The 25013-nt window shown below is 36.2% G+C and overlaps 2 protein-coding genes across 7 annotated transcripts in view; both read left to right on the top strand.

Moving 5' to 3' along the window:
- The window catches only part of elmod3 (ELMO/CED-12 domain containing 3), a 46233-nt gene extending 38592 nt beyond the window's left edge, over positions 1–7641 (top strand). For all 3 annotated transcript variants that reach the window (XM_067393986.1, XM_067393987.1, XM_067393985.1), the window contains exons 10-13: positions 76–206; positions 331–407; positions 574–701; positions 3799–7641. In XM_067393986.1, the coding sequence (XP_067250087.1) occupies positions 76–206; positions 331–407; positions 574–701; positions 3799–4043 (581 nt within the window). In that variant the 3' untranslated portion in view covers positions 4044–7641. The remainder of the gene's footprint in view (positions 1–75; positions 207–330; positions 408–573; positions 702–3798) is intronic.
- Positions 7642–9314: 1673 nt separating this feature from the next.
- The window catches only part of aebp1b (AE binding protein 1b), a 60453-nt gene continuing 44754 nt past the window's right edge, over positions 9315–25013 (top strand). The window contains exons 1-7 of one of the 4 annotated variants that reach the window (XM_067395298.1): positions 9315–9370; positions 15762–15937; positions 18097–18171; positions 18725–18934; positions 20961–21254; positions 22745–22867; positions 22950–23042. In XM_067395298.1, coding sequence (XP_067251399.1) covers positions 15778–15937; positions 18097–18171; positions 18725–18934; positions 20961–21254; positions 22745–22867; positions 22950–23042 — 955 coding nt within the window. In that variant the 5' untranslated portion in view covers positions 9315–9370; positions 15762–15777. Of the gene's footprint in view, positions 9371–10882; positions 10902–15656; positions 15938–18096; positions 18172–18724; positions 18935–20960; positions 21255–22744; positions 22868–22949; positions 23043–25013 lie in introns of those variants that run through there. The other 3 variants (XM_067395299.1, XM_067395300.1, XM_067395297.1) reach the window with 3 other exon arrangements.

Genomic DNA, 25013 nt, shown 5'->3' with positions numbered 1-25013 from the left:
CAACTTATTCAAATTATCAACTTATTAGTCACCTGTTTGCAATATTTTTTTTTTGTCTGTCTTTCATACTCCTAGGTTCAGACCCTGCTACTGATCTAAGAGGAACTGGTTTTCTGGGTCTGATGCACACTCTTTACTTTGTCATGGACCCAGAGATACTACCACTTGCTAGAGACATCTACAAACTCTCTCAGCATCCAGTCCAGGTGATGCAAAACACAAACAAACATACACTTGCTCACGTATCATGCCTTAAAAAAACTACGAACTTATCATTATCATTTAATTACAATAAAAAATACTTATTATTTTTATTTTTAACACCTGCAGAATTTTCCGTTCAGTGTGATGTCTATCAACATGACCCGAATCGCCCTGCATGCTCTTAGAGAGGAAGTTCTGTCCAAGTAAGTCATCATTTGTCACAATATTATCTGAAGATTATTTTGTGCAATATTAATTACATGTTTTCAAGCTTTGAAATCATTTGGCTGTTTGTGCTGTAGCCTACCATAACCTCTTCGGTTGTTTCCATGGCAATAAAACATTTTGTTGCTTTGTGATGTCACCTAGGGAGTGTAACCGAAGGCAACAGGTTGTAGCTGTGCTGAATGATTTTTATGTTGCAACATTCCTGCACCTCTACCAGCTGTGGAAGAACCAGCAGAAAACTATCTCGGATTCTGGCCATGTACTCAAAGGTGACTTTTCAGTTAAAAATTAACAGTGTTGTATTTGTTCATAGTATTGTTTTACTGACATTTAGCAGAGATTAAAATTAACACTGTGTCATTTGGTCAATATCATTTAAAGGGGCCGTAATTTATTTTTCTTACTTAGTAAAGGTTTGCACCAAAAACATGTTTCACTCTCACAGATGAAACAAGCTGTTTTTATTACTGTACCTTTAAAGTTTTACATGTAAAAGCCCTCTATTCTGATTGGGTAGTTCACACTGTCATTCATTAGGGTAAAAGTTGCTGCATACTCAATAGGGCTGGGACAATAAATCGATGCATCGCAAATCAAGAAATTATTCTGGATCGATTCTGCGATTTTCCGAATGCATCACATTTCTTTCTCAATTTTGAGCTTAGTTTTTAACAGCAGATGGCACTGCTTGCTTTAGAAACACCCGTACTCTGTTGGTGTCCAGTTCCTTACACACACCACTTAACCCTCTGGAGTCTGAGGCTGATTTGGGGCCTGGAGAAGTTTTGACATGCCCTGACATTTGTGCTTTTTTCAGTTGTTCATAAACATATTAATGGAAAAAGTGTCATTACACTGTATTCAGCACAAACTAGGCTACCATAATATGAGAGCAACATGTATGTTCATGTTTGTGTTTTTGAAGGAATAAAGTTTATGCGTGGTTATTGAAAAAAACAAAAAACTTGAAATAATGCCAAAAACTAATGTTATATATCTGTTCACAAAACTTCTGGTTATTGGAGGTTGTAGACTAGAGTTTTTGCTTCAAAATTATGTAAAAATTATCCTGCCTACTTGTTCATTTATAAAAATATATTGATTTAGTTTTTGTAAGACACTTTTTGTCAAGAAACACATTATGCGTGGAGGCATGAATCATCATGAATAATGGGTGATTTACACCTAAGAAGACAAAAGAATCGCATAAAAAACCTCTAATGAGCTGCATAATAATGAGGCCTTTCAGTCAGGTAAGCTGTGAAAGATTGTATCATGTTGAAAATCCGTATCATGTTTTATGTAATCGCTCAATGAGTGTTTCGACCGCAGAAAGAAGTCAATAAAACAGATGTCACATTTACCGTCCCATACCTCAGAAAAGCCGTTCAGTGTCCAAAAACTCATTAGTTAGCTACAAAAATGAACTTGGAGAGGAGCATTGTGCTACATATATGCACTATAGGCTATCGCATATTCCTTGTAATTGTACTTAACATGTGCTTCAATATTGAATGCATTGTTTTGCATACATCTGTTTTATGACAGCATTTAAATGTTTATATAGCCTAAAAAATAAGTAGAAACATAATTGTTATAAAAAATATCATAAAAAAACTTCTTTATGGGTAATTTTGGGTAAACGCTTGTGAAAGAGAATTTTTCTTGCCCGGCCGGACAAGGAGCCTGTTTAAAACGTCAATACCAAAAAACAAAACAAAACAAACAAACTTGGAAATCACCAAAACCCAAAACCCAGGTAAGCTGTGAAAAACCCTCTGTGATAATGTCTCAAGCTCATCATGGTGTATATCAAACATACAGAAAAAACAGCAATACTGTGAAATATTATTACCATTTAAAATAATGGTATTCTATTATATACTTTAAAATATAATGTATTTCTGTGATGCAAAGTGTCTGAATAATTATGTTACCTCTATGGCATTTCATATAGGCCTTTAGCTCAAAAGCATGCACATTTGGAAAAATATCGATGGATTCTCATGTTTATGTCAATTTTCTATATAGAGGAGTAATATTTACTCAGTATTTATTGTCATCGCTGTGAGCGCTGGATACTGTGTTTTCAATTCATACTTGCAGCCGGAGGGCGCTCTGTACACATTTAGTCCACAAAAATCTAAAGAAGAACAGACACCATGTGACATTCCAGGAACTAACAGATTTCCAGAGATCGCTAACTATGGCTATTCAAAACACTTTTGAAGACAATAAATACACGATTGAGACAATGTATACATGTATTGCCTCAGAATTTGCGTCTGAATAGCGCTAGCTCCGTGGACGTGGCCGCATTAGCGGATAATGAGCTGAATCACAGAGGTCTGACATGTGTATCTTTTCATACAGACTAAATAAACAGAGAATATTTGTTTTCTTACACAATTTAAAACCTGACATTTCAAATTTTTTTAGACATAAGTCTCATTTTTGTGTCATTAGTATTCTCTAAGTTACAGTTCATTTTCTGAGAACTATCAGATTGGAGTTCGTTCAGAGGGAGACGAGAGATCTCTTTTTTTTTTGCAAAAAGCACAACATTTTGTTTTTACTCTTAGTGTACACAAATAAAAGAAGATATTCTATAGTTTCAATTGATATATTACTTATGTCTCTATGACAAAAAATGACAGAGTATTTTAAGTCTGTTTTGCTGCAATGTGGCGCGTTACCCGACTCCAGAGAGTTAAACCTTCTTTAAAATAATCATTCATAAAGTTCAAATAGGTTGAAGTGAATTACAAGGGTGTTTGTAGTGGGCTGTTTACATTCTTTACATAAAAGCATTCTGAGGTGCAAGTACATTCTCAGACACAGCTGAACTGACAAGCGCTCTTCTTCGTGAGCATTTGAGCTTGTGGTTAAAAACTAGCTTAGAGCACATCTGCTGTTAAACTAAGCTCAGAATAGATTCAAGAGAGAATCATGATGCATTCAGAAAATCTCAGAATCAAGTGATGCAACGATTTATTGTCCTAGTCCTAATACTCAGTAGACGCTGAGATACAAGGGTGGGTGGTCATATTTGAATGCCAAGATTCCCAATGATATTTTTTTTTTTTTAGTTTACCATAAATTGTCTAGGTCAGGAGTGTCCAATCCTGTTTCTGTAGAGCCACTTTTCTGCTGGGTTTTTCTACAAGACACTTGCCTGGAAGTTTTTAGGGATCCTGATCCATAATTAACTGTTTCAGGTGTGTTTAATTAGGGCTAGGACTAAATTCTGATGAAAAGAGGATTGAACACCATTGGTCACGGTAGCCTGGATGTTGAACATTTGAGTCTATCTACTAAGAAAAAGAAAATGCCTGACCTTGTCTCTGTCTGTTCTGTGATGCACAGAAGTGGAGCTTTTTGCTAAGAAGAACCCCAAGCAAATTCTCAAACGTCTCGAGGGCTACCTGAAGGAGCGACGTGCTGGGACAGGACACCGAACATCACCTGACACACTATCACATAGCAACGTTTCGCCTGGTGACAGTGGGTCTCAAGCAGGGAGTCAAGGCGGGAAGGAAGGGAAAGAGATAAATTTCACTGGAGTGTGTGAGCTGCCACCTGAAATGGAGGGCGAGGCGAGACTCATCTGAGAGACATAGAGGCATTTGATTTGTACAGTCTTGACTATCTCTCATGCTCTAACTTGGTCTTTCTCTGTTTCTTTGTTTCCTTTCTGTCCTTTCTTGCTCAAGTACACTCAAAATCAAGTCTATGTTGTAATTGTAGTTGCTATAAAACTCTTTACTGTCTTCTGTTCTCTTATAGTACCTATTGGCTCTTTAATGCTTTCTCTGAAAAAGAACAGGAGATTTAGTTGCCAACTATCAGTTTAAAAGGAGAATCTTAGAATTAACTGCCTCAGTGGCAGCAGGTTGTCTTGAACCTGTCAGGAAGAAAGAGACTTTGTTTATAGGCCTCATGGGTGTGCAGTTGCAGAAGCAAGCCAGCACCTTACCCACGACTGTGGTATTGAGTGAGAATGACTTCCTGTGTGAAGGCCTGACTAATTAGTCATGTATTTGATTGAGACTAGTCAAGTGAAAGCCTTGTGGTCCGCATGGTCATTTGAACATGTTCACTGTGACCTAGTCAATGCTCAAGAAAGTTGTCAGAGTTTATATTGATGTTGGCTCTTTACTCTTCACTGTTGAAAAATGGAACGATGTATCAAAACATTGGATGGAAATAGCCTCAAAAGGCCAAAGTTTTTTTTGTCCCTTTAGAGAGATAAATGATTCAGAAATTTACTGACATGTTTCTGTTGGCAGGAACTCTTCAACAAGAGCCTGAAATTGTAAAGTCAGGACATCTTTTTGATGGGAAAGTGCATTTTAGTGATCTGTAGACCAAAATGTATGAATGTGTGAGTATCTATTTCACAGTTCTGTTACAAAGCTAATGTTGACACTTGCAGACTGATCACTATTAACAGAATTTTCCTTATCAGCTAAATTCTGTTTGAGCTTTGAGCTTAAATTAGGGCAGTAATCAAAGTTAAATGTGATATTTGGAGGTGTTGTTGTGCTTGTCTGCATGAAGCAAAAGCCTATGTTTTCTCTAATTACAGCAGGTACATTCCAATTTTAAGTAGTCATAACGTGACTTTGGACATGTTGTGGACGAGAATGAGGATGATCCCATGGCGAAAAACTTGCTGGGTGCTGGGTCATTTCTAGTATCCCAGACGAGCCCCAAATATGTTGTTGATCCTTATGCCAGAAATAATCCTAAAAAAATTGTTATCGGTTACTTGTTATGACATTTCTTATGCGGTACAGCTTTCTCAAGCTGTCTACTAGCTTGTCCTGAGAGAATAGATGGTTTATTTTTAAACTGTTGGACAGTGATTAGATCGTTACAGCTCCAGGAAGCACTTTTAGCAGTGAAAGTGTGTAAACAAGGCTTATTAGGGATAATTGTGTCTGGTTTAAAAAACGTTAGCCAGGAAGCTGCAGGTCATTTAAGCTGTATGTTATAAGTAACCTAATGATTATTTCCTTCAGAGTTGCATGAGACGTGTCGAAAACTTCAATATCACTACTTCTTGCACCTAACATACAGCATTCAAATAGACATGTGAGACCTGTTGATAGTGTAGTCAAGTACACCGTGAGATTTAAACACAAAAAAAAGTAGAATACCTTATTTACTGTTGAGCCACATCAGGTTAGTGCAGAAAATAGTTGAGAATTTGATGTATTTTTGTCATTTGCGTCTTGTTCTCCTTAGTCCAGGTCCATTAAAGATGTGAGGGTTGCAACAGTCATGTAAATTGACAGTGATGTACTGTACATTTTGGAAAAAAACTTGATGGGGAAAGTCTTTCCTCCCTTTGCAACCCTATCCTGCACTCTCGTCTTGTTAGCATGTCAGGTAGCGCTAGAGATGTAGCATCCAGGAATCGTTGTTTTAAATTCCTTGTTAAAAAAAGCTTGTTAAATCTAACTCGGTATGGTTGCATATGTTTGTCTAAGTTACCTAGTCCAAAGTGTTGTTGTACGATATGAGTACAGTGCGTTCTGTATGTTTCAGGTTTAATTTTACGCTCTTGTTTTATTCTTTTGTAGTTTTTTCTTAAACGACACATGAATATAAATACTCAGTGGATGTATATTAGAAGTCCTGTCACTTTAGCCAGTTTAATTTTATATAAAGCAGAGTAGTATTTTATAAACTTGAATAAGAGCAAAGCATGATGGGGAAAAAGAATGTTTATATACAAAGGCAAATCACCCTTTCCTGGGTTATTTAATAGTTTGGCTGGTTTGTATTAATTTAGATAAGCCGGTTCAACACTTTCATAATCCTATATATCCGAGTGAATTCAGTGCAGTTCAGTGCTGTTGTAAACTCCATGGCAAGCATTAATGTGTTTCATACCCAGTGATCTGTTTTCCACACTGACCTGCTGAAAGCAAGAGTGAATTTTATGATGTTGCGTGATAGTATGTCGGCTAATTTCAGTGTCAAACGGTTGAGAGGAGACACAAATGTTGTCAAGTGAGAGTACTGCCTAAAAAACGCTGGAAAGCACATTTGCATTTCCTTCTGTTGTAGGATATTTCAAGCTGTCATGTGCAGTTACTAAATGGTGCAACTCCTCAAAAGTGTGTTTCTATCTTGCATACTAGAGTAGCTCAAAACTTCTCATGAACAATCAAACCTACAATTCAAGCAATCATCCTGATCATGATATGAGCCTGGTTCGGCACCTTTTCTTGTATATGTGTGCACAATTAGTTGTTTAGTGGTTGTTTTGCTGTTTATTTTTTTTTATTTTTATTTTTTTAAAGGAGAGGGTGGTCTGTATGTGATATATATATATATATAAACAAAGTTGTATGATTGTAACATTATGATTGTTACCGGGGCATATTATGCATACCTCAGGCTTCAGACAAATCTCTTCTGGGCAGACATTTTATTGAGGACAGCCATGATCCCATGTCGTAGCACAAAATGGTGTGGTGTCTCTTGCAGTAATCTACCTAGCTTGGGAATGTACTGTATGTATATGTATGTACACTAATGCAGCACTGCAAAATATTGACTTATACAGTATATATTTCTATAGCCCATGTTTGTGAAAACTGTAGTCTTACACGCTGAAACGCAACCGAACCTTCTCTGGAGGATGTTTTTAACAATCTTAATGGTTTGACGTCAAAACAAATCAGAAGATTTTGTGGCCTTTGGTATTTACTGTGCTTTTGTGAATGGTTTTTTGCAGCGTTACAATGTCAAAAACGATTCACTCTACTATGGCACAATGTAACAATATTTGTTTGGACCAAAAGGAACATTTGTGGGTTTGAAGCTGGTTTGGGGGTCAAGCTCTTTTAATGAGAAACCTTGCCATCCTAAATGTTAGAATCTCTCCGTTATGATTTTGTGTGTTTTAGAAGAAAGCATTCCACAATACTCCATCTATCTGGCCTACAGAGATGACATTTATTTCTTGAGAAGATACAAACCCAAATGTCCAATTTGATTCATTAAGTTGCCCTGAATCAAATTACAGTCCAAAATATCCTGCACTTCATTTAAAAATGCATCATTATTGTCTGTTATGATCCTTCAGAGCATTTTATTATATCTGAACCTTGATTGTAGAATCCCTATTTTATAATGAAAATATATTTCAGAATATATGCGGTGGTACAGTGATGTATCGTATGAAGAGTAATAAATAAATGCAACTTTAAAAAATAATGTTAAATTGTGTTACATTGCAGTTCTTACATGTGCTTTTTTTAACCAAATGGAAAATGTCCTTATCATCATATTGTTCTTGCATTGTAATTGTGTGGACTAACCATTAGGGGTCAGTCGACAGTAATGGCTCATGCAGTCTGAATAGCATGTGCTTTCCTGCATTGAATGTTTTCTAATCTATTAATGAATAACAACTGTGGTATCCATCAGGAATTACTTTTATCTTTGTTGCTTTATGAAGACCCACATGTAATCTGCGCTGCATAACTCTACAGGAAATTGCAATTTGTATACATTGACGTTTGTTAAATGAACATGAATTATTATTTTTAATTATTTATAATGAACATTAATTAATTATAATGTACATTAAACAACATTATTGAAAAATTACAATTCCTGTAGATTAAGTTTTATAAAAAGCATTGATCATTATATCTAATTCATTAACTAATAATTAACAAAGTGAACCTTGTAAAGTGTTTTAAATTTTCTCATGCCTTTAGTACTTTGGAACTTGTATATTATTTTTATTTTTCTTTAAATACACCATTTCAAAGTGCTTTTCTCCTTAGTATTGTAATCCAGAAATTCATTTGTATTCATTAGGACTGTTTTTCCTGCATACAATGACCTATATACACAGCTAGTCTGAGGATTTTGGCCTGCATTTCCCTGGCTGACACATCAGAACATCAAATGCAAACCTGCTGTGGATCTGATGCTGTCCCTCTGTCCCTGAGTCAGGGTAACAGATTCAGACTGCTTTCACAGGACTCAATTTAGAGAGGTCGGTGATTCTTCCAGGAATATCTGAATCAAGGAGGAGAAACATCTGGCCTGCTTTGTTGAGAGCCAAAGAAAAAGGCAGGATTGCATCCTAAGAGGCAAGAACAAAAACAAATTATCCAATAAATAGTTGTTTTATCCTCAACATTTATTCATTTATTGATTGATTTATTAGATCTCCTTTAGTTCCAGAACAGACCTGGCTGATATCTGAATATGGCTAGGCTGAAGAGCCGCTCTCTGCTGGAAATGCTTATGCCAGATGACATCCTGTCTGGATGAAGGACACAAATGATGGCCAAAGAGTGTGTGCTTAGTCGCATGCTTGGAACAGAGAACAGCAGAGTTGTATTTGTCTCCATTCTACTACTTAGAAGGAAAGCTTTCACTTCTCTATAATAAAAGGTTTACATCATAATTTTTAAAAACATAATTCACCATTTTAACTAGTAATCCAAGAAAATTAAAAAAGGAGAAAGTCAGCAGGTTCGATTGGGAGTCTGCACCACATCGACGTGAACAATAAAAGAAGGAAAATTAATGGAGGAGACACAACTTGGTGTTCTTAAACGGTAAATATTGACAGAATAATATACAGTATGCACACAGATACTAATTTCGATAATAGAACAGGTCTGAATTAGGTGTTATTTAACAGAATGTCCTAGCGGTTCTTTTTTTATACATTCAAATAAGGTGTACATTCAAATAAGGCATGTCACAGTGCATGATGCCAGATTTGACATAATTTCACCTGTATTAGCATTGAACCTGTGAGATTTAAGATATAAGGTGAAGAAAAAAAGTTAATGTTTTTTTCTCACACAAAGGTAGCTGCCAGGACATTCTGCTACACATCGCCTTAATGCACCACTGAAGAAACAAAGCTGTACAGGTTTGCAATGACATGAGGGTGAGTAAATGATAGAATTTGAATTTTTGGGTGACCTGTCCCTTTAAATAATGCTGTCATTTTGTGTGATAGTTCTGTTCTTAAGTTGTTCAACTCAACATTGACTGTACCAAGGGTTACGATACAAAAAGCAACAGAAAGGGAGAGATAAATTTGTATTGCAAATACCCATCTGTATGTAATCAGACTGCTCTCTGTCCCAGATCTTTTGCATGTTAGTTTTAGTATTGCTGAGCAGTGCCCACTGTTTTAAGACTGATGGCTACATCTTTTGCACATAAGCATGCTGGCCACACTTCCCCTCACCCCTTCCTACTGCTTTAAACATTGTCGCAAGCTGGGGCAGACCCTCTTACCCCTTCATCACAAGCTCAGTGGTTTGTGCTAAACCTCTGTCAGCATTTTAGTGTTGTGAGTCAGAGAAGCACACTGGTCTTTCCATGACTGAGATGAAAGTGTTTCTTTCAGAAAAATCTAGCTTTTTATAGTGTGCATATTTAACAAAAGCTTTGTGCTAGTTGAATAATAATGCAGATTGTGTGTGATGAGACATTATTTCAACCTGCTCCCCATCTGAATCTTGGGAGCCTTCTGGCTGATATCCCCCTCCTCCGTCTCACTGTGTTTCATAACCTCTCTCTCTCTCTCTCTCTCTGCATCTCACTCTGCTCTCTCAGCTGTATTTTCTGGTTCTTTCCCTCCCCCTCCTTAATGCATGATTTTCCTACTTTCAGTACTTTTATACCAGACTCCCCTTCCTTGCCTTACAAAGCCCTCAAAGTCTTTTTTCCTCTTCACTCTTCACAATCTTCGCTAGGGTCTGCAGACCTGGAACATCCCAGATCATTTTGTGGTCAGTCAGACAGTTAATTTGTGTTTTCATTTAGCACAATTCAAAGACATATATGTACACACAAACACAAATATACAGCTCTCCTTTTAATAGGAACTTTTTGTGGTCTGGACTGCTCACAAAATATACAAGAGGTGCGTTTCAGTTGAAATACTGCATTGTCTCTCTGTCATTTAGTGTCTGTCATTCAACAAACAATTTGTAATGCGTTCTGTATATCTCTTATTCAATATTTATCTGTTGCTCATTCTATTTATCTGTCTGTTCATTTTGTGAGCTTAAAGGCAGGGTAGGCAATTTGTTCCAGAAACATTTTTTGTAATGCTAGTTGAAAGTCTTTTCACATCCTGATAGCAATCAAAAAGTTAAGTGGTCTAAATGTATTTATATATATATATCATCTGTGGAAGGCATAGGACCATAAAATGTTCATCCAATCGGTCCGAATGCAATGATACAATGTTCTATCGGCCTGTCAGTGTATGTATTTCCATACCTCCATGCACCTTGTTCCCACAGACATCATATGTCATGAGCGCGTTTCATGGTATGCAGAGGTAGACAGTCACCAAGAACCACCGTGATGTCATACTCAGAGCGGTTCGTGACTCAAATTTATGCATTTAAATGGCAACACTAGCAACGGCAAAATTAATTTGCAGCAGTCAGGTGATACAGGTCAGTGCTCTTTAAGTTATGTTCATTATTATTGTAATGTTATGTGTTTTGAGACATGAGGTACAAACCCGATTCCAAAAAAGTTGGATAGATGACATATCAAATGTTTAAACTGAGAAAATGTATCATTTTAAGGGAAAAATAAGTTGATTTTAAATTTCATGGCATCAACACATCTCCAAAAAGTTGGGACAAGGCCATGTTTACCACTGTGTGGCATCCCCTCTTCTTTTTATAACAGTCTGCAAACGTCTGGGGACTGAAGAGACAAGTTGCTCAAGTTAAGGAATATGAATGTTGTCCCATTGTTGTCTAATACAGGCTTCTAGCTGCTCAAATGTCTTAGATCTTCTTTGTCACATCTTCCTCTTTATGATGCAGCAAATGTTTTCTATGGGTGAAAGATCTGGACTGCAGGCTGGCCATTTCAGTACCCGGATCCTTCTTCTATGCAGCCATGATGTTGTAATTGATGCAGTATGTGGTCTGGCATTGTCATGTTGGAAAATGCAAGGTTTTCCCTGAAAGAGACGACATCTGGATGGCAGCATATGTTGTTCTAGAACTCAGATATACCTTTCAGCATTGATAGTGCCTTTCCAGATGTGTAAGCTCCCCATGCCACACGCACTCACAGGCATCCAGTATGGTTTTCCGGCCTTGACCCTTACGCACAGAGATTGTTCCAGATTCTCTGAATCTTTGGATGATATTATGCACTGTAAATGATGATAACTTCAAACTCTTTGCATTTTTTCTCTGAGAAACTCCTTTCTGATATTGCTGCACTATTTTTCGCCACAGCATTGGGGGAATTGGTGATCCTCTGCCCATCTTGACTTCTGAGAGACACTGCCACTCTGAAAGGCTCTTTTTATACCCAATCGTGCTGCCAATTGACCTAATAAGTTGCAAATTGGTCCTCCAGCTGTTCCTTATATATACATTTAACTTTTCCGGCCTCTTATTGCTACCTGTCCCAACTTTTTTGGAATGTGTAGCTCTCATGAAATCCAAAATAAGACAATATTTGGCAGGACATTTCAAAATGTCTCACTTTCAACATTTGATATGTTATCTATATTCCATTGTGAATAAAATATAAGTTTATGAGATTTGTAAATTATTGCATTCCTTTTTTATTCACAATTTGTACAGTGTCCCAACTTTTTTGGAATCGGGTTTGTAATTTAACACTGTCTCGTTATGCTTTGCAGACTCTTCTGTGGTGTTTTCATGTGTTTTGGAGGAGGTGTGGCTTTGGAGACTCTCTGAAGGATGGGATCTTATGCTTTGAAAGCTAGCTCTCTATTGCTAACATCTTCAAAAATTTACTTACCCCACCTTTAATATTCACTTTTGCTATATTGAAAAGAGCTGCCAAAATCATTCTGCTAAACATCTCCTTTTGTACTCCATTGTAGATACAAAGTTTTACGTGTTTGCAACGGCAAGAGTAAAGGACAATTTTTTTTTTTTTTGGTGAACTGTTCCTTTAAATAATGCTGTCATTTTGTCTATCTATCTTAGAAAACAAACTGATGTATTGTGAAAGTTTAAACAAGGGACATAGTGAAGATTTACTTTTTGGGTCAAGAGATCAGGTCCAGCAAGACTGCATATGTGTGTGTTGGTGGATGATATGAGGTGTCTTTTCCATATTGCTCAGATTTTTTTGCCACCACTGGTATATTACATTAGTCTGTGACACTAAAGGCCAACAGTAATTCCATTCGAGGAGGTGGAAGGAATTTTCTAACAGGAGTCATTCTATGTGTGATAGTGATTTTTCCAAAATTACTTCATTGATTAGTTTTCTATCAAATACATTTTTTGCTTATTGTTATGCTATTCTCTGTTCGTAATTATTGTACATTGGGATTTGTGACACTTTTTTTCAATGTTTTTTTTAACTAGTTTAATGTAAGTTCTTTAATTTAAAAATTAGACTACTGCATAAATTACCCACCTTTAGCATAATTGTAAGGATAGAGACCTACTCTCAGTTCTCAGTTAAGAGGAGAAGTACCGGCTGTGTGTATTGTGCATGCCATTGCGCATATCTCCTTGCTCCTTATCTGTGCTGAAGACATCAGTGCCTGGTGATGTCCCTTGTATCTGTCCCTGTCCTTGGTACCTTACATCCTTGGACATTCCTTACTTCTTAGCTCATGACTTATATATGGCAATGTATCCTTGCCATTGAGAATATATACCTTAGCTGAACAGTAAACCTCTGAAGTAGCTTCCGTGTCTGTTTCTTCCCGTGGCTGTGCATTCCTGACTAAAGGGGCTGAGAATATTTGGGGTGCTGAGGAATAACCTAACAATACTATATGGTGGAGCTGGTAGCATATTGCTTAAAGGGTTAGTTCAACCAAAAAAGAAAAGGGAAAAAAATGTACTCATGCAAGCGTCATTTGAAAATGGAATGACTTTCTTTATTCTATGGAATGCACACAATGTTTTCCACATTATGATGAAAATTAAATCCCCATACCACATTAAGTTTTGGCCATACTGCTTAGATCTCATTTGTCTATCCATATTCCAACCAACCAGCAGAGAGATAAATCACATCACATTTGAAGTCACCTTCATTTAAAATGTCTAAATAACAAGTATAAAATAAACAGTGTCAGGGAAAGTTACTTTTAAAAGTAATGCATTCAATATTGGTTTATTTCCTAAAAAAAGTAACTAATTGCATAGTTACTTGTTATGGAAAGTGATGCTTTATGTTACTTTTGCATACTTTTTTGGAAAAAAAAAAAAGTTATATTTCTGGCAAATTTAAAGGCCCATTCAAACCAAAAAGTGAAATGAATAAGCCTCAGGCTGAAGGATGTGCAAATTCATGCCTTTACAGTAGAGGGCGCAGCTCAAACAAATCGTTCAGCTGTGCTGCCATTCTAGATTGCAGAAGAATAGGAAGCAGGAGAAGAAAGTTCAAGACTTACTTCAGCAATAAAAAATAAAAAAAATGAAACATAAATGCGATGTAAATCTAAAGTCATTTTTGCTTATTAGTATGGTTGAATTGGATCAAAAACATTGGTTAATAAAGTGAGATTAAATACATAAAGTATATTTGTGAATTTATCGTATTTATTGCAAGTTTGCATAATATTTTGTTTGCATTTCACTGTTTTATTCATTTTGAGGAATACTGAATCTGTTTATGTGCATGCTCACATTTAGTCTAGAACTACAGTATATAACCATCATGTTCACACAGCGCACACAATGCCTCGGCACTTCCGATGGCTCTCAACATGGGGACAGGAGATCTGTCAGTCAATAAATGAGGAAGCAAAGTAACTTGTGTTACTTATTTGAAAAAGTAGCTCAGATATTTTCTTGTACATTTAAAAGTAATGCGTTACTTTACTTTACAAGTCTTCTCCTAAATAAGTAAAAGCTGAAGGTAAAGGATTCATTATAGCTAGAGCATTTTTATGATGTTTTGTTGGAGCATTTGGTGCATTGACAATAGCCAAACTGGAAAAATGGGTCAACAAAATTTAAATAATATTTAAAAACAAAAACAAAAAAAATCTTATTCCTCTGTTATTTGATGCCAAGTGTAAGTCTATGCCTTAAATCCATAAGAAATCGATTATTACTAACTGCTCAACTTCACGATCCCCAGATCATGATATTACAATAATTCTCTGGACACACTGGTGTCCAGTTTTTCTGAATCCACTTCCAATTAATTCAGACTTTTTTCTCATTCTCTCTCATTCCTCCTCATCCTTCCCCTCCCCCAGCTTATACTATCAGATACTCTATGTCCCTCTTTCCTCTCTCTTCTGAGCTTTCATTGGACTTCCAGCTGAAGGTTAATACAAAGAAAGTGGACCCAAGCCTGAAACAATTTACCCCTTTATTATGATTTTGAAAGTGTGTTGAATGACACCTACTCAAAACCATGTTTTAACCGTGCTGTGTGTATTTTTTATTTATGTTAAAATACTTTCTTCTGTCCCTGCTTAGAATGCAGCGTTTATATATAAAGAGAGAAGCATTGGAAAGAAGTGAGGTGAACAGGGTCAGGACAGGACCTTGTTGGTACTTGAACTCAAGCAGGTCAACTAAAGCGCAGCTGTTCCATTTTGTCAAAGCATTTCCAACATGGCTACAGCTCTGACAAATCATTCAATCTAAATGTCTAATCGATTGATCACTTTAATTCTTTAACAACATCAAACCCAGCACTGAATATAAATATTACATGCCATAATCCTGTGTAATTCCAGACTCTGACTGCTACTTGGCTTTAAATGTCTATATATCGCATTTGGATCTTGCCACACCTATTGGATCTCTTAATTTTTCCTTATCAACTCTACTCTATACAAACGACTGCATAAATTTGTCATCACCTAGTAAAACTACAGAAATACACCCTCAGAAAAAAAGCTTAAATGGTTCTTTGCAGTACTTTGATTCAACAAAAAGCCCTCTATATATCACCAACCATTTTTCTCCATATATGGTTCTTGAGGGATAAAGCTTCAGTGATCTATACATTAAAACTTTCTTTCTTTCTTTCTTTCTTTCTTTCTTTCTTTCTTTCTTTCTTTCTTTCTTTCTTTCTTTCTTTCTTTCTTTCTTTCTTTCTTTCTTTCTTTCTTTCTTTCTTTCTTTCTTTCTTTCTTTCTTTCTTTCTTTCTTTCTCCTACCCCCTCTCTTTAAGTCTGTTATTACACTCCTCTGTAGCTCCTCATGTGTCTCTACCACCCTCCCCTTTGCCTTCCACCCCTCTGTCTCACTCTCACACATTCTCTTTCTCCCTCTCCCACACTCACTATCTCCTGCTAAAAGCTGTCTGTGGATCACTTCTTCTGTTTGCAGCAGTGAATAAGGCACCATGCCGGGATTGAGGGACCAGGCGGCACTATCTGTTCTCTATCTATCCCTGCTGGTTTACTTCTGGACTGTAAATGGATTGACAGAACACTGCAAATCAGAGATCAGCCACACAGCTCCAGAGCAACATGTGGAGGACGGAAAGGCAACATCTGGAGCAGGTACAAATGACAAAATACTTCTTTTTAACCTTTATGTTCTATAAAAGCTATCAGGTTGATCTCCGGGGTCTCAACAGAACATAAGGGTTAAATGTGATGTCACCTTTAACCAAGTACAAATTTTCTGTGATTTGGAAAAAAAGCACTTGCAAATTAGTATTCAGTTTTTCAACAGCACACTGCATTTACTTTGACAGGTTGTATTTTGCACATAGTTTGCAGCACATTTTTGAGTGATACTTTACAAAAGACAAGGATTCTTCTTGGAGTTTTTGCATTTATGTGAGCAAAGCTCTTGGTGACAACAGCAATACTTGCACCTGCGCTTGGAGAAGCCTTGTCTAAGAAGAGAATTCACTGAGAAAGAAAAACGCCAGTTTTATACGCCAGTATAAATTAATATTTACCTGACATGATGTGATTAATGGAGAAGATGAAATACTAGCGCTGTACTCATTGAAGACAGACTTTCATCCTTGTGTTTCAAAAGAATGTGATGGCTTCATTATTCTTGCAACTCAGATTAAGGAGTTAATTTAAGAGTTAATAGCAGCACTGTTGCTGAGGTTTGGAAAATATGGTTACTGGCAGGCTTCTGGTATTCAATAACACAGCATTTCCATTAAATGCAGGGATGCAGACTCACTTTTACAAACTAGACTGATCAGTGAAATTACAAAGAGTAATGAGAAAAACATAGGAACCACCCCAAACTGGTTGAATTACCCTGTGGAACCCAATAGGAATGTATGTATTTACTATACATGTCTTTGGCAGAAATATCTGTAGTGTTATTGGTCACTCTTTATGTAGCTTCTCGCAAGATATTTATAAAGGTTGTTTCCTTGGTGGGAGTGTAAGAGCCTTTTGGTTGCTTTTTAGGCCTTAAAGTCAACATGAAATCCATAATGATTGCATTTACTTAAAAATAATAGCTAGGCATTATTAGAGCAGGCTTGGTTTGTAATGGCAATGTTTCACAAACCAATCAATTACAAGTGAACAAAATCAAGTGCTGCCCTTCATTTTTATTAGTTGAATCCTGTTTATTTGTATATATGTCACATTAACCAAGTAAAATGAGTTTTGAACAGGGTTTCACATTGACTTTAAGACTTTTGGCTTTTTGGCTCAGTTTTGGCCCAGCTGTGGTTCTTCATTCTGAAGATGCTCTGGTAAACACACCTGCACACCAGCCCAGGCTTTACCCTGGTGCTCCTGTCTGTTAGATGATTCAGCACTCTTACTCTGTCAGACTGAAAAGGGTAAAATAATACTTGATACAATCTGTAAAATTTGATCTTTTGGATCCAATCTGAAGTTGTATGAGCAAGATTACTGCAGTTTTTACATATAGAAAACTGAAATATAGAAAAATTTTGCAGTATAGCTGCAATACAACTGCAGTTTTACTGCTGTTGAACTTCAATGTACTGCAGTTGTACTGTGATTATACTTCATTATACTGCAAATCTATGGTTGTGCCTAATTATACTGCAGTTCTTTTTTGTAAGGTCAAACTGTTCTTCATGAAACACTTGGAAAAGCACTAGTAATATTTTTGGAAATTTCTTTTTGGAATTTTTGGAAGTTTAAAAAGAATCTTCAAAGAAGCTATCAACAGCTGTCATTTGTCCTGTTTCGGTCTAAACTGTAGCGCATACTGGTTAGTGCATATGCTTTGTTGCCACAGTGTTCACGTTGACAATATGAGTTTGACTCTAACTGAAAAATCCTGTTCTTGTTTTTCTCGTAATAATTTGTGTGTTCTCTCTGGCAATAAAAATGGTGAAAAAAGGCTGTTTTGAAACCCCATTCATTGGAAGCTAGTGTTTATCGACAGCTAGGTAAACCTTTGCCAGATTACTCAGACTCCCGAGGACTGGCGTTGACTAGCTCTGTGTGGGTAATGACTTCACAGCAACAGGCAAGAATGTTGCTTAAATCTTTCCCAGCAGGGGTGAAACTCCCCTTGGGAGACAGTACAGGATAAATTTCAAGGCCCAAAGCGTCTGTGTCAACATTTGAGGCTATGAACTCTAAAACTGGACAGTTTGTGTGTGTGTGTGTGGGTGTGTGTGTTAGAGTGTAATTTCAATTAAAGATGAGTTGACAATGTGGAAATCAAGAGCCAAGAATAATTTGTTATGTTTCTGTAGATGTTCCACAAGTGAAGATAATCCCACCCAATGCAAAGATTGAAGTTGGACAGTACAAACGATTGCTGTGCAAAGGTGAGAGGCCAGTTTAACCATTAAACAATAGTTTTGTCATCATTTACTCACCCTTGTGTCATTCCAAACTCGTATGACTTTATTTCTGTGGATAACACAAAATGAATTTTTGCAGAATATTGTGGCTACTGTTTTCATGACAATGAAATTGAAAGGGGAGCGGGTCTGTCAAATTACAAAATGACAAAAAAAAGTATCATGAAAGTGGTCTATATGAGCAACAAGTCTTTTGGAGTCCTATGATAGCTTTATGTGATGTACAGACGTCAAATACAAGTCACCATTCACTAAATTAACTAGCCAATACATTTCTCAATGGGGCAACAAAAATCAAATCCATTAAAAAATGCTGCATTCGAGGTTAAATTTCATTGACATAAATTTCGGTCTGTTCTTCACACAAAGCATATCATATGGCTTGGAATATAGTGCAAGAGTATTTAATAAATAATAAAAAAAACTTAAGCCAGTAGCTGGATATGCATTTGTTGTTGAACTAAATCAGATGCTAAAGTTAATGTACCAAATCAGTAATTTTTCTGTTTGTTCCTAGTTGTTGGGAAAGCAGAGGAGATTCACTGGTTTTCTCCTAATGGTGAGAAGATTCTAAAAAAACACGACAATCTCAAGGTGTGCAATCATGGCAATTCCTTGTCCTCTCTCATTGTTCTCAATGCCAATTTGAACAATGCTGGGATATACAAATGTGTGGCCAGAAACGGAGACACAGAATCACAAGCCACATTCAAGCTGGACATCATTTGTAAGTATTTACCTTAATATTATCAGTCAATATTATCACAAATATTATGGCAGAAGTCCATTTTTGATTTATTTAACATTCTTGGATTAGTGTTTTGTCAGTACATGGTAAAATACTGAAACACTCAAGGTTGTGACTGTTTGAATATATATTTAGTATTTCAAATGGTTAAAATGTGTTCAATCTTAAATGTTTTAAGGTATTAGCATTTTGTTCACTTCCACCATTTTGCTATCTTTAAATACACACTCTTTCTCAAAACCCACGCTTCAATGTCAGCTTAACCCAGTGTGAGCAAACCTGAACATGCAAAATGATTCTCACACAGAGAATGTTTCTGATAGATTCATTTTCTGATGGACGTTCAAATATTAGGGACATTTATGCATTGTTTATAAACAGTATAAATAGTTTTTAAAGTAGAATAATCCAACTATATAGAACAACATGATCTCCGACCAATACGCCTATATAGGTCGTTTGTCACTTCCCTGAAATACGACCCATAGGAGCGTTTGTCATATGTCATTTCCTGACGCCAGACGTAACACGACACTGTCATTATTTTTACACCAGCTAGAGGGTGCATGACTTTAAAACGTAATTATAGGTCGTAATAAGGTGCTTGAAAATGACCTATAGGGGACGTTTTTTTTTTTTTTTTTTTTTGGAGGACAGTCTCATATAGAAGTAGAATATAGTCAAACAGACCTTGATCGAAGATTTTTACTGTGTATGTTATTAAGTCCCTTTAATATTTATAGTATTTTTAGAGAATCTTTTTCCTGTTTCCAGATCTGGGGCAGAAGTTACTAGAAGGGCTGTTTGAATCATGCTTGAATTAGTCAGTCATCCAGAACAATGTGTTGGAAATTTGGAGGGAATTATCAAAGTGTAGCCAGACATCCTGTTAGACCGATGCATTCCTTTCTCTTTGTACGTTCCTGTTACAAGTGTCCAAGAAACGTAGGTTGACTGAGGGAGTCAGTGTTGCAGTGCAGAAAACTAGACTTTTAGAAAAGCCAGAATTGGCTGATTGTTTTCCCCAAGCTTCTTGAAGTGTGCTTTTTCATTTGAACAAGCAGCTTATTGATCATGACAGACTCTGTTTTCTTGGATGATAATGTTACTTTTTTTTTTTTTTTTTTTTTTTTTTTAGCAGGGAAATATGTATACATTCCTAAAAATAAAGTTTTTTCTTCCATAAAGAACTTTCACTTGCATGGAACATTTCAATTGCACAAAAGGTTCCTAAAGTGGTTTTTAATATACATTTTTTTTTAATTCTTCACATTAAGAAAAACTGGTTCTTTTAAGAGCTGTTCATTGAAAAGTTCTTTGGGGTTCCTAAAATGGTTCTTCTCTGGCTTCGCTGTGAAAACCCAAGTGAATGATGGTACACTTCAGATAAAGCCTCATTCCATGGTCTTAAAGACATGGCTGTTATTGACTTTTCTCTTGTAAATTATTGCTTCCAATTAAGACTATAATATATTTGTGACTTTTTTTTTTTTTTTTTTTTTACTTTTAAGCAAAGTATGATGAAGTAATACAAGTGAATTGACTAATGGAACTGAACAGTTTTTTGTTTGTTTTTGTTTTTTTACATAAAAAAAAGTCTTGCAGAAACTATTGACTATTGGTATAAAGTATGATCCATTTCCCAACTTATTCTAGACAAGAGCAGGCTACACAGACAGACCAAATGACCCGCATATGACAACCAAGAGAGCCTATTGTAGCAAAACAGTACTTTGTAAACATGAACTGTAAACCCTGGAATGGAAATTGCATAAATGTAGCCAATCAGATTAGCTTGATGTTTTCAGAAAATTACAGTTTTGTGTCCAATATGCATCCGACAGTCTGAGACTAACCACAAAGTAACCTTCAACTAGCTTTTACATGTGTGGCTATGGTCTATGATTGAGCTATAAACTACAGTCTTCTCACTTGCTCCAAAATTCAAGATTGTTACATTTGCCAAGTTGGTTCCTTCCCTTTCATTCTCTCTGTGTCCTTTAAGTAAAGAGAATGCGTAGAGAAACTGAGAGGGAGGGAAGAGGAAAACGACAGAAAGAGCCCAAGCCCACCAAGAAGCCCAAAGTTCCTAAACCCACCAAGAAACCCAAGGGTGAGAAGAAAGCCAAAGGAGAGAAGGGTGGGAAGAAGAAAGGCAAGAAGAACAGGGAGGAGACCACTACCACCACCACTACCACTACTGTAGCACCCACCACCACTGTGGCACCCACAACCACTGTGCCCATTGAGTATGATGAGGAGTTTTATGACCCTGAACCTGACCAGTACTGGGATGAAGGTTAGAGAAACCCTTCTTATTAAATAACTTACTCAATTAGATTCTGTGAATTTTGGTGTGACTGGAGCAGAATATTGACTGCCTTGGTTTTGTAGAAGTATTTTCTCCACTAATTTTCTCCTTGGGGATTTCAACACATTCTTTATGAAGATTCTTCAACCAAACCAACCAGCTCAGAGATGAATTACAACATTACACATTTGATCTGAAGCAAAATGGTATATGAAAATCTAAGTCAAAGACAAAAGTATCAGACTTAAGTACTTAAATTCTTTTACAAATGAATTAACTACCCATCCCATGAAGCATTTCATATGATGTAATCAAATAAACAAATTAACAAATTAACTATGCAATATAAAACTATTGAATAAGTTTATTGCAAAATATTGTGTGACTCATTCGCAATGATTCACAGGAGTGGTTGGTTGCTGATGAGCTCTTTTGTCACAATTTATGTGATGATTGGTTGGTGGATTTCTCTGATTGGTGGATCTCTCTTTAGAAAGTATGGGTAATGTAGTTCTTCACCCAAAAATTCGCTATGAAATGTGATTTACAAAAAATTAAATAAAAAAAGTGACTTGTGGCTTCTACAGAAGCAGCCATGGCTCATCTGTAAGGGCAGGTGGGGCAGAACCCCACCAAAATATTTATCCCGAACATACACCTTTATATAAACTGCATCAATAATAAATTGTAAATGTGTTCAGCATTCTGTAACAAATATTTTCAGATTTTCCAGACTATTTTAATCTGTAAAGTGAGCTTGATATATTAAAATTTAATGTATGGTTTTGGCAGGCTTGTATTATGATATTAAACGGGGCAGTGGGTGCCTGAGCCCTCCCCAGATCTACAGTGCCTCACAATTTTCCAATGTAAATCTGTGGTGAAAAATTGAATTGCAGCGCGCTCTAATTGAGAGCCATGGGGCAGATTTTAGACTGTCCCACTGATATTCATGTTGCCTTAAACCTTGCTCCAGACCAAGAGGATATCGGTCCGCTTCAGCTATGTGTATATTAGCCTGCATCAGGTCAGTATCTAGTTGGCATGTCTGTTTTTCATATCAAATTAATGAAAGTTTAAATGTGATGATGTGAATAGCATTTATATAATTAAGGCAATACTAATATAGCATTCTATGTGTGTGTCATGTGTACGTAAATCCTGTCAATCAACATTAGACCACCCTCAGGCTGAATAACTGAAGGATGTTAGACCTCTGCCAAAAGTGTCTGCTTGTGTTCAGTGATTAAAATTTAATGCTCACAAAGTTTTTATCATAAAGTAGCGCTAAGACCCAGAATCTGCCCTACCTAAATTTATGGTCAGGAGCCGCTACTGTGCAGTAGCATATATCATTGTTAAACAACCTTAGAGAACCTGCTGTGTCTGGAATAAGATCAAGTTGAAAGATTTTATTCCTTGATCTGGAATACGGCTGGAAATAAATTGCACTCACCAAGACTGTTTGGTATCCATAGAATTTCCTGCAGAGACAACAACAGCGGCAAAACCTACAAACCCTCAGACAGAGAAGACCACAGATTTCCCAACAGATTTTCCTCCTGACACGGATGAGTATTCCCAACCTTATCCTGACTCATGTGAGCATAATATCACTCATGTCTGTGTAAATAAACACCACTTTGTTCATTTTGATCAACATTTCCTTTAACTTACTTGAAGATGATGACTATTGGAAGGTGGATGAGCCCACACCTACAACCTCTGTGATTGCTGGCCGTCCAGCTGAAGATGATGATTATTGGGATGCCAGATGTAAGTCTTTCAAAAATGTATGTTTTTACATTAATTAAGACCTGAAGGTAGTTAGCAATACCCAGGTGAAAAAAAAAGTGCACTAAAATACACTTTATTTCACTACAGTACACTTCCATAATGTACTTAAATGCTCTATTTTTGTGCACTAATTCTGTACCTAATATACTAAACATTCTTCTTTAGTACTTCTTAGGATAATCTTAAGAACATCTAAGTGTACTCAACTGTGCTATTTTGAGACACCATGAATATAAATTAAAATGTGTTTTAACATACTATCTCTGTATTTAAAAAATGTATTTAGTTACCAATTGTAGTACACTTGAACCCATCTTTCATACACTTTTAAATGTACTCATCAGACATAAATACACTTATGAATTATTTAAAATATAAGAATATTATATGATACATTTATGAACATGTTTGTGTTTTTGAAGGAATAACATTTTTTTGCGTGGTTATTGAAAAAACAAAAAACTTAAGTCACTGAAATAAAGTTTATAATATATTAAATATATTAAATCTTTGTTCACAAGACTTCTGGGTATTTGAGGTTGTAAACTAGAGTTTTTGCTTCAAAATGAAGTAAAAATTATGCTGCCTGCTTGTTCATATAAAACAATAGAGAGATTTAAATCTTCTAAAACATCTTTGGTCAAGAAACACAGTATGTGTGGAGGCGTAAATAATCATGAATAATGGATGATTCTCACCTGAGAAGACAAAAGAATTGCATAAAGAGCTCTAATGAGCTGCATAAATAATGAGCTCTTTCAGACAGGTAGGCTGTGAAAAAACCCTCTGTTGATCATGTCTCAAATCTCATCATGGTGTAAATCAAACATACAGAAAAAATAGCAATACTGTGAAATATTAATACAATTTAAAATAATGGTATTCTATTATATTCTTTAAAATATAATGTATTTGTGTGATGCAAAATGTCTGAACAATTATGTTACCTCTATGGCATTTCATATAGGCTTTTAGCTTAAAAGCATGCACATTTGGAGAAATACTGATGTTTTCTCATATGTTTGTCAATTTTCTATACAGAGGAGTAATATTTATTCAGGATTTATTGTCATTACTATGAGTGCTGGATACTGTGTTTTGAATTCATACTCGCAGCTGGAGGGCGCTCTGTACACCTTTAGTCCACAAATGCCTGAGCACTAAAGAAGAATAGGCAATCCAGGAAATAACTGAACTAACAGAAGCCAGAGAAGTGTTTGGATATTCAAAACACTTTTCAAGACAATAAATACACGATTGAGACGATGAATGCATGCATTGGGCGTGGCCGCATTAGCAGGTAATGACCTGAATCACGGATTTCTGACATGGCTCTCTTTTCATACAGATTACATAAACACAGAATGTTTGTTTTCGATTTGACTTACACGATTTAAAACCTGACATTTCAACGTTTTTTTAGACATAAGTCTAATTTTTTTGTCATTAGTATTCACTAAGTTACAGTTCATTTTCTGAGAACTATCAGATTGGACTTCGTTCAGAGGGAGAAGAGAGATCACGCATCATGTTAGTTTTCTTTATTTTACAAAAAGCAAAGCACAACATTTTGTTGTTACTCTGAGTGTACACAAATAAAAGAAGATATTCCACAGATTAAAATGGTGTATAACTCTTAATTGTATGTACAACATTGACAGAGTATTTTGAGTCTCTTTCACACTGGTTAGAAAAAAACACGGTGATCACGCCGGCATGACCGCCGACCCGAGAGTGTTAAGAGCTGCTGTGCAGCCAAAATTTATGTACCAGTTATCAATATAAAGCTGCTTTGACACAATCTGCATTGTAAAAAGCGCTATATAAATAAAGGTGACTTGACTTGACTTGAAAGAAAAATAGCAGCAGGAAAGATAGCAAGGGTCAGATGTCGTGGGTGCATGTGGCAATGTATTTCTTGTAGCGCAGAGACTGCAATGGGTAAACCAG

This window comes from Chanodichthys erythropterus, chromosome 9 (genome assembly GCF_024489055.1).
Source record: "Chanodichthys erythropterus isolate Z2021 chromosome 9, ASM2448905v1, whole genome shotgun sequence".
Classification (NCBI taxonomy): domain Eukaryota; kingdom Metazoa; phylum Chordata; class Actinopteri; order Cypriniformes; family Xenocyprididae; genus Chanodichthys; species Chanodichthys erythropterus.
The sequence above is the reverse complement of the archived record's forward strand: the minus strand, read 5'-3'. Positions and strand labels throughout refer to the sequence as shown.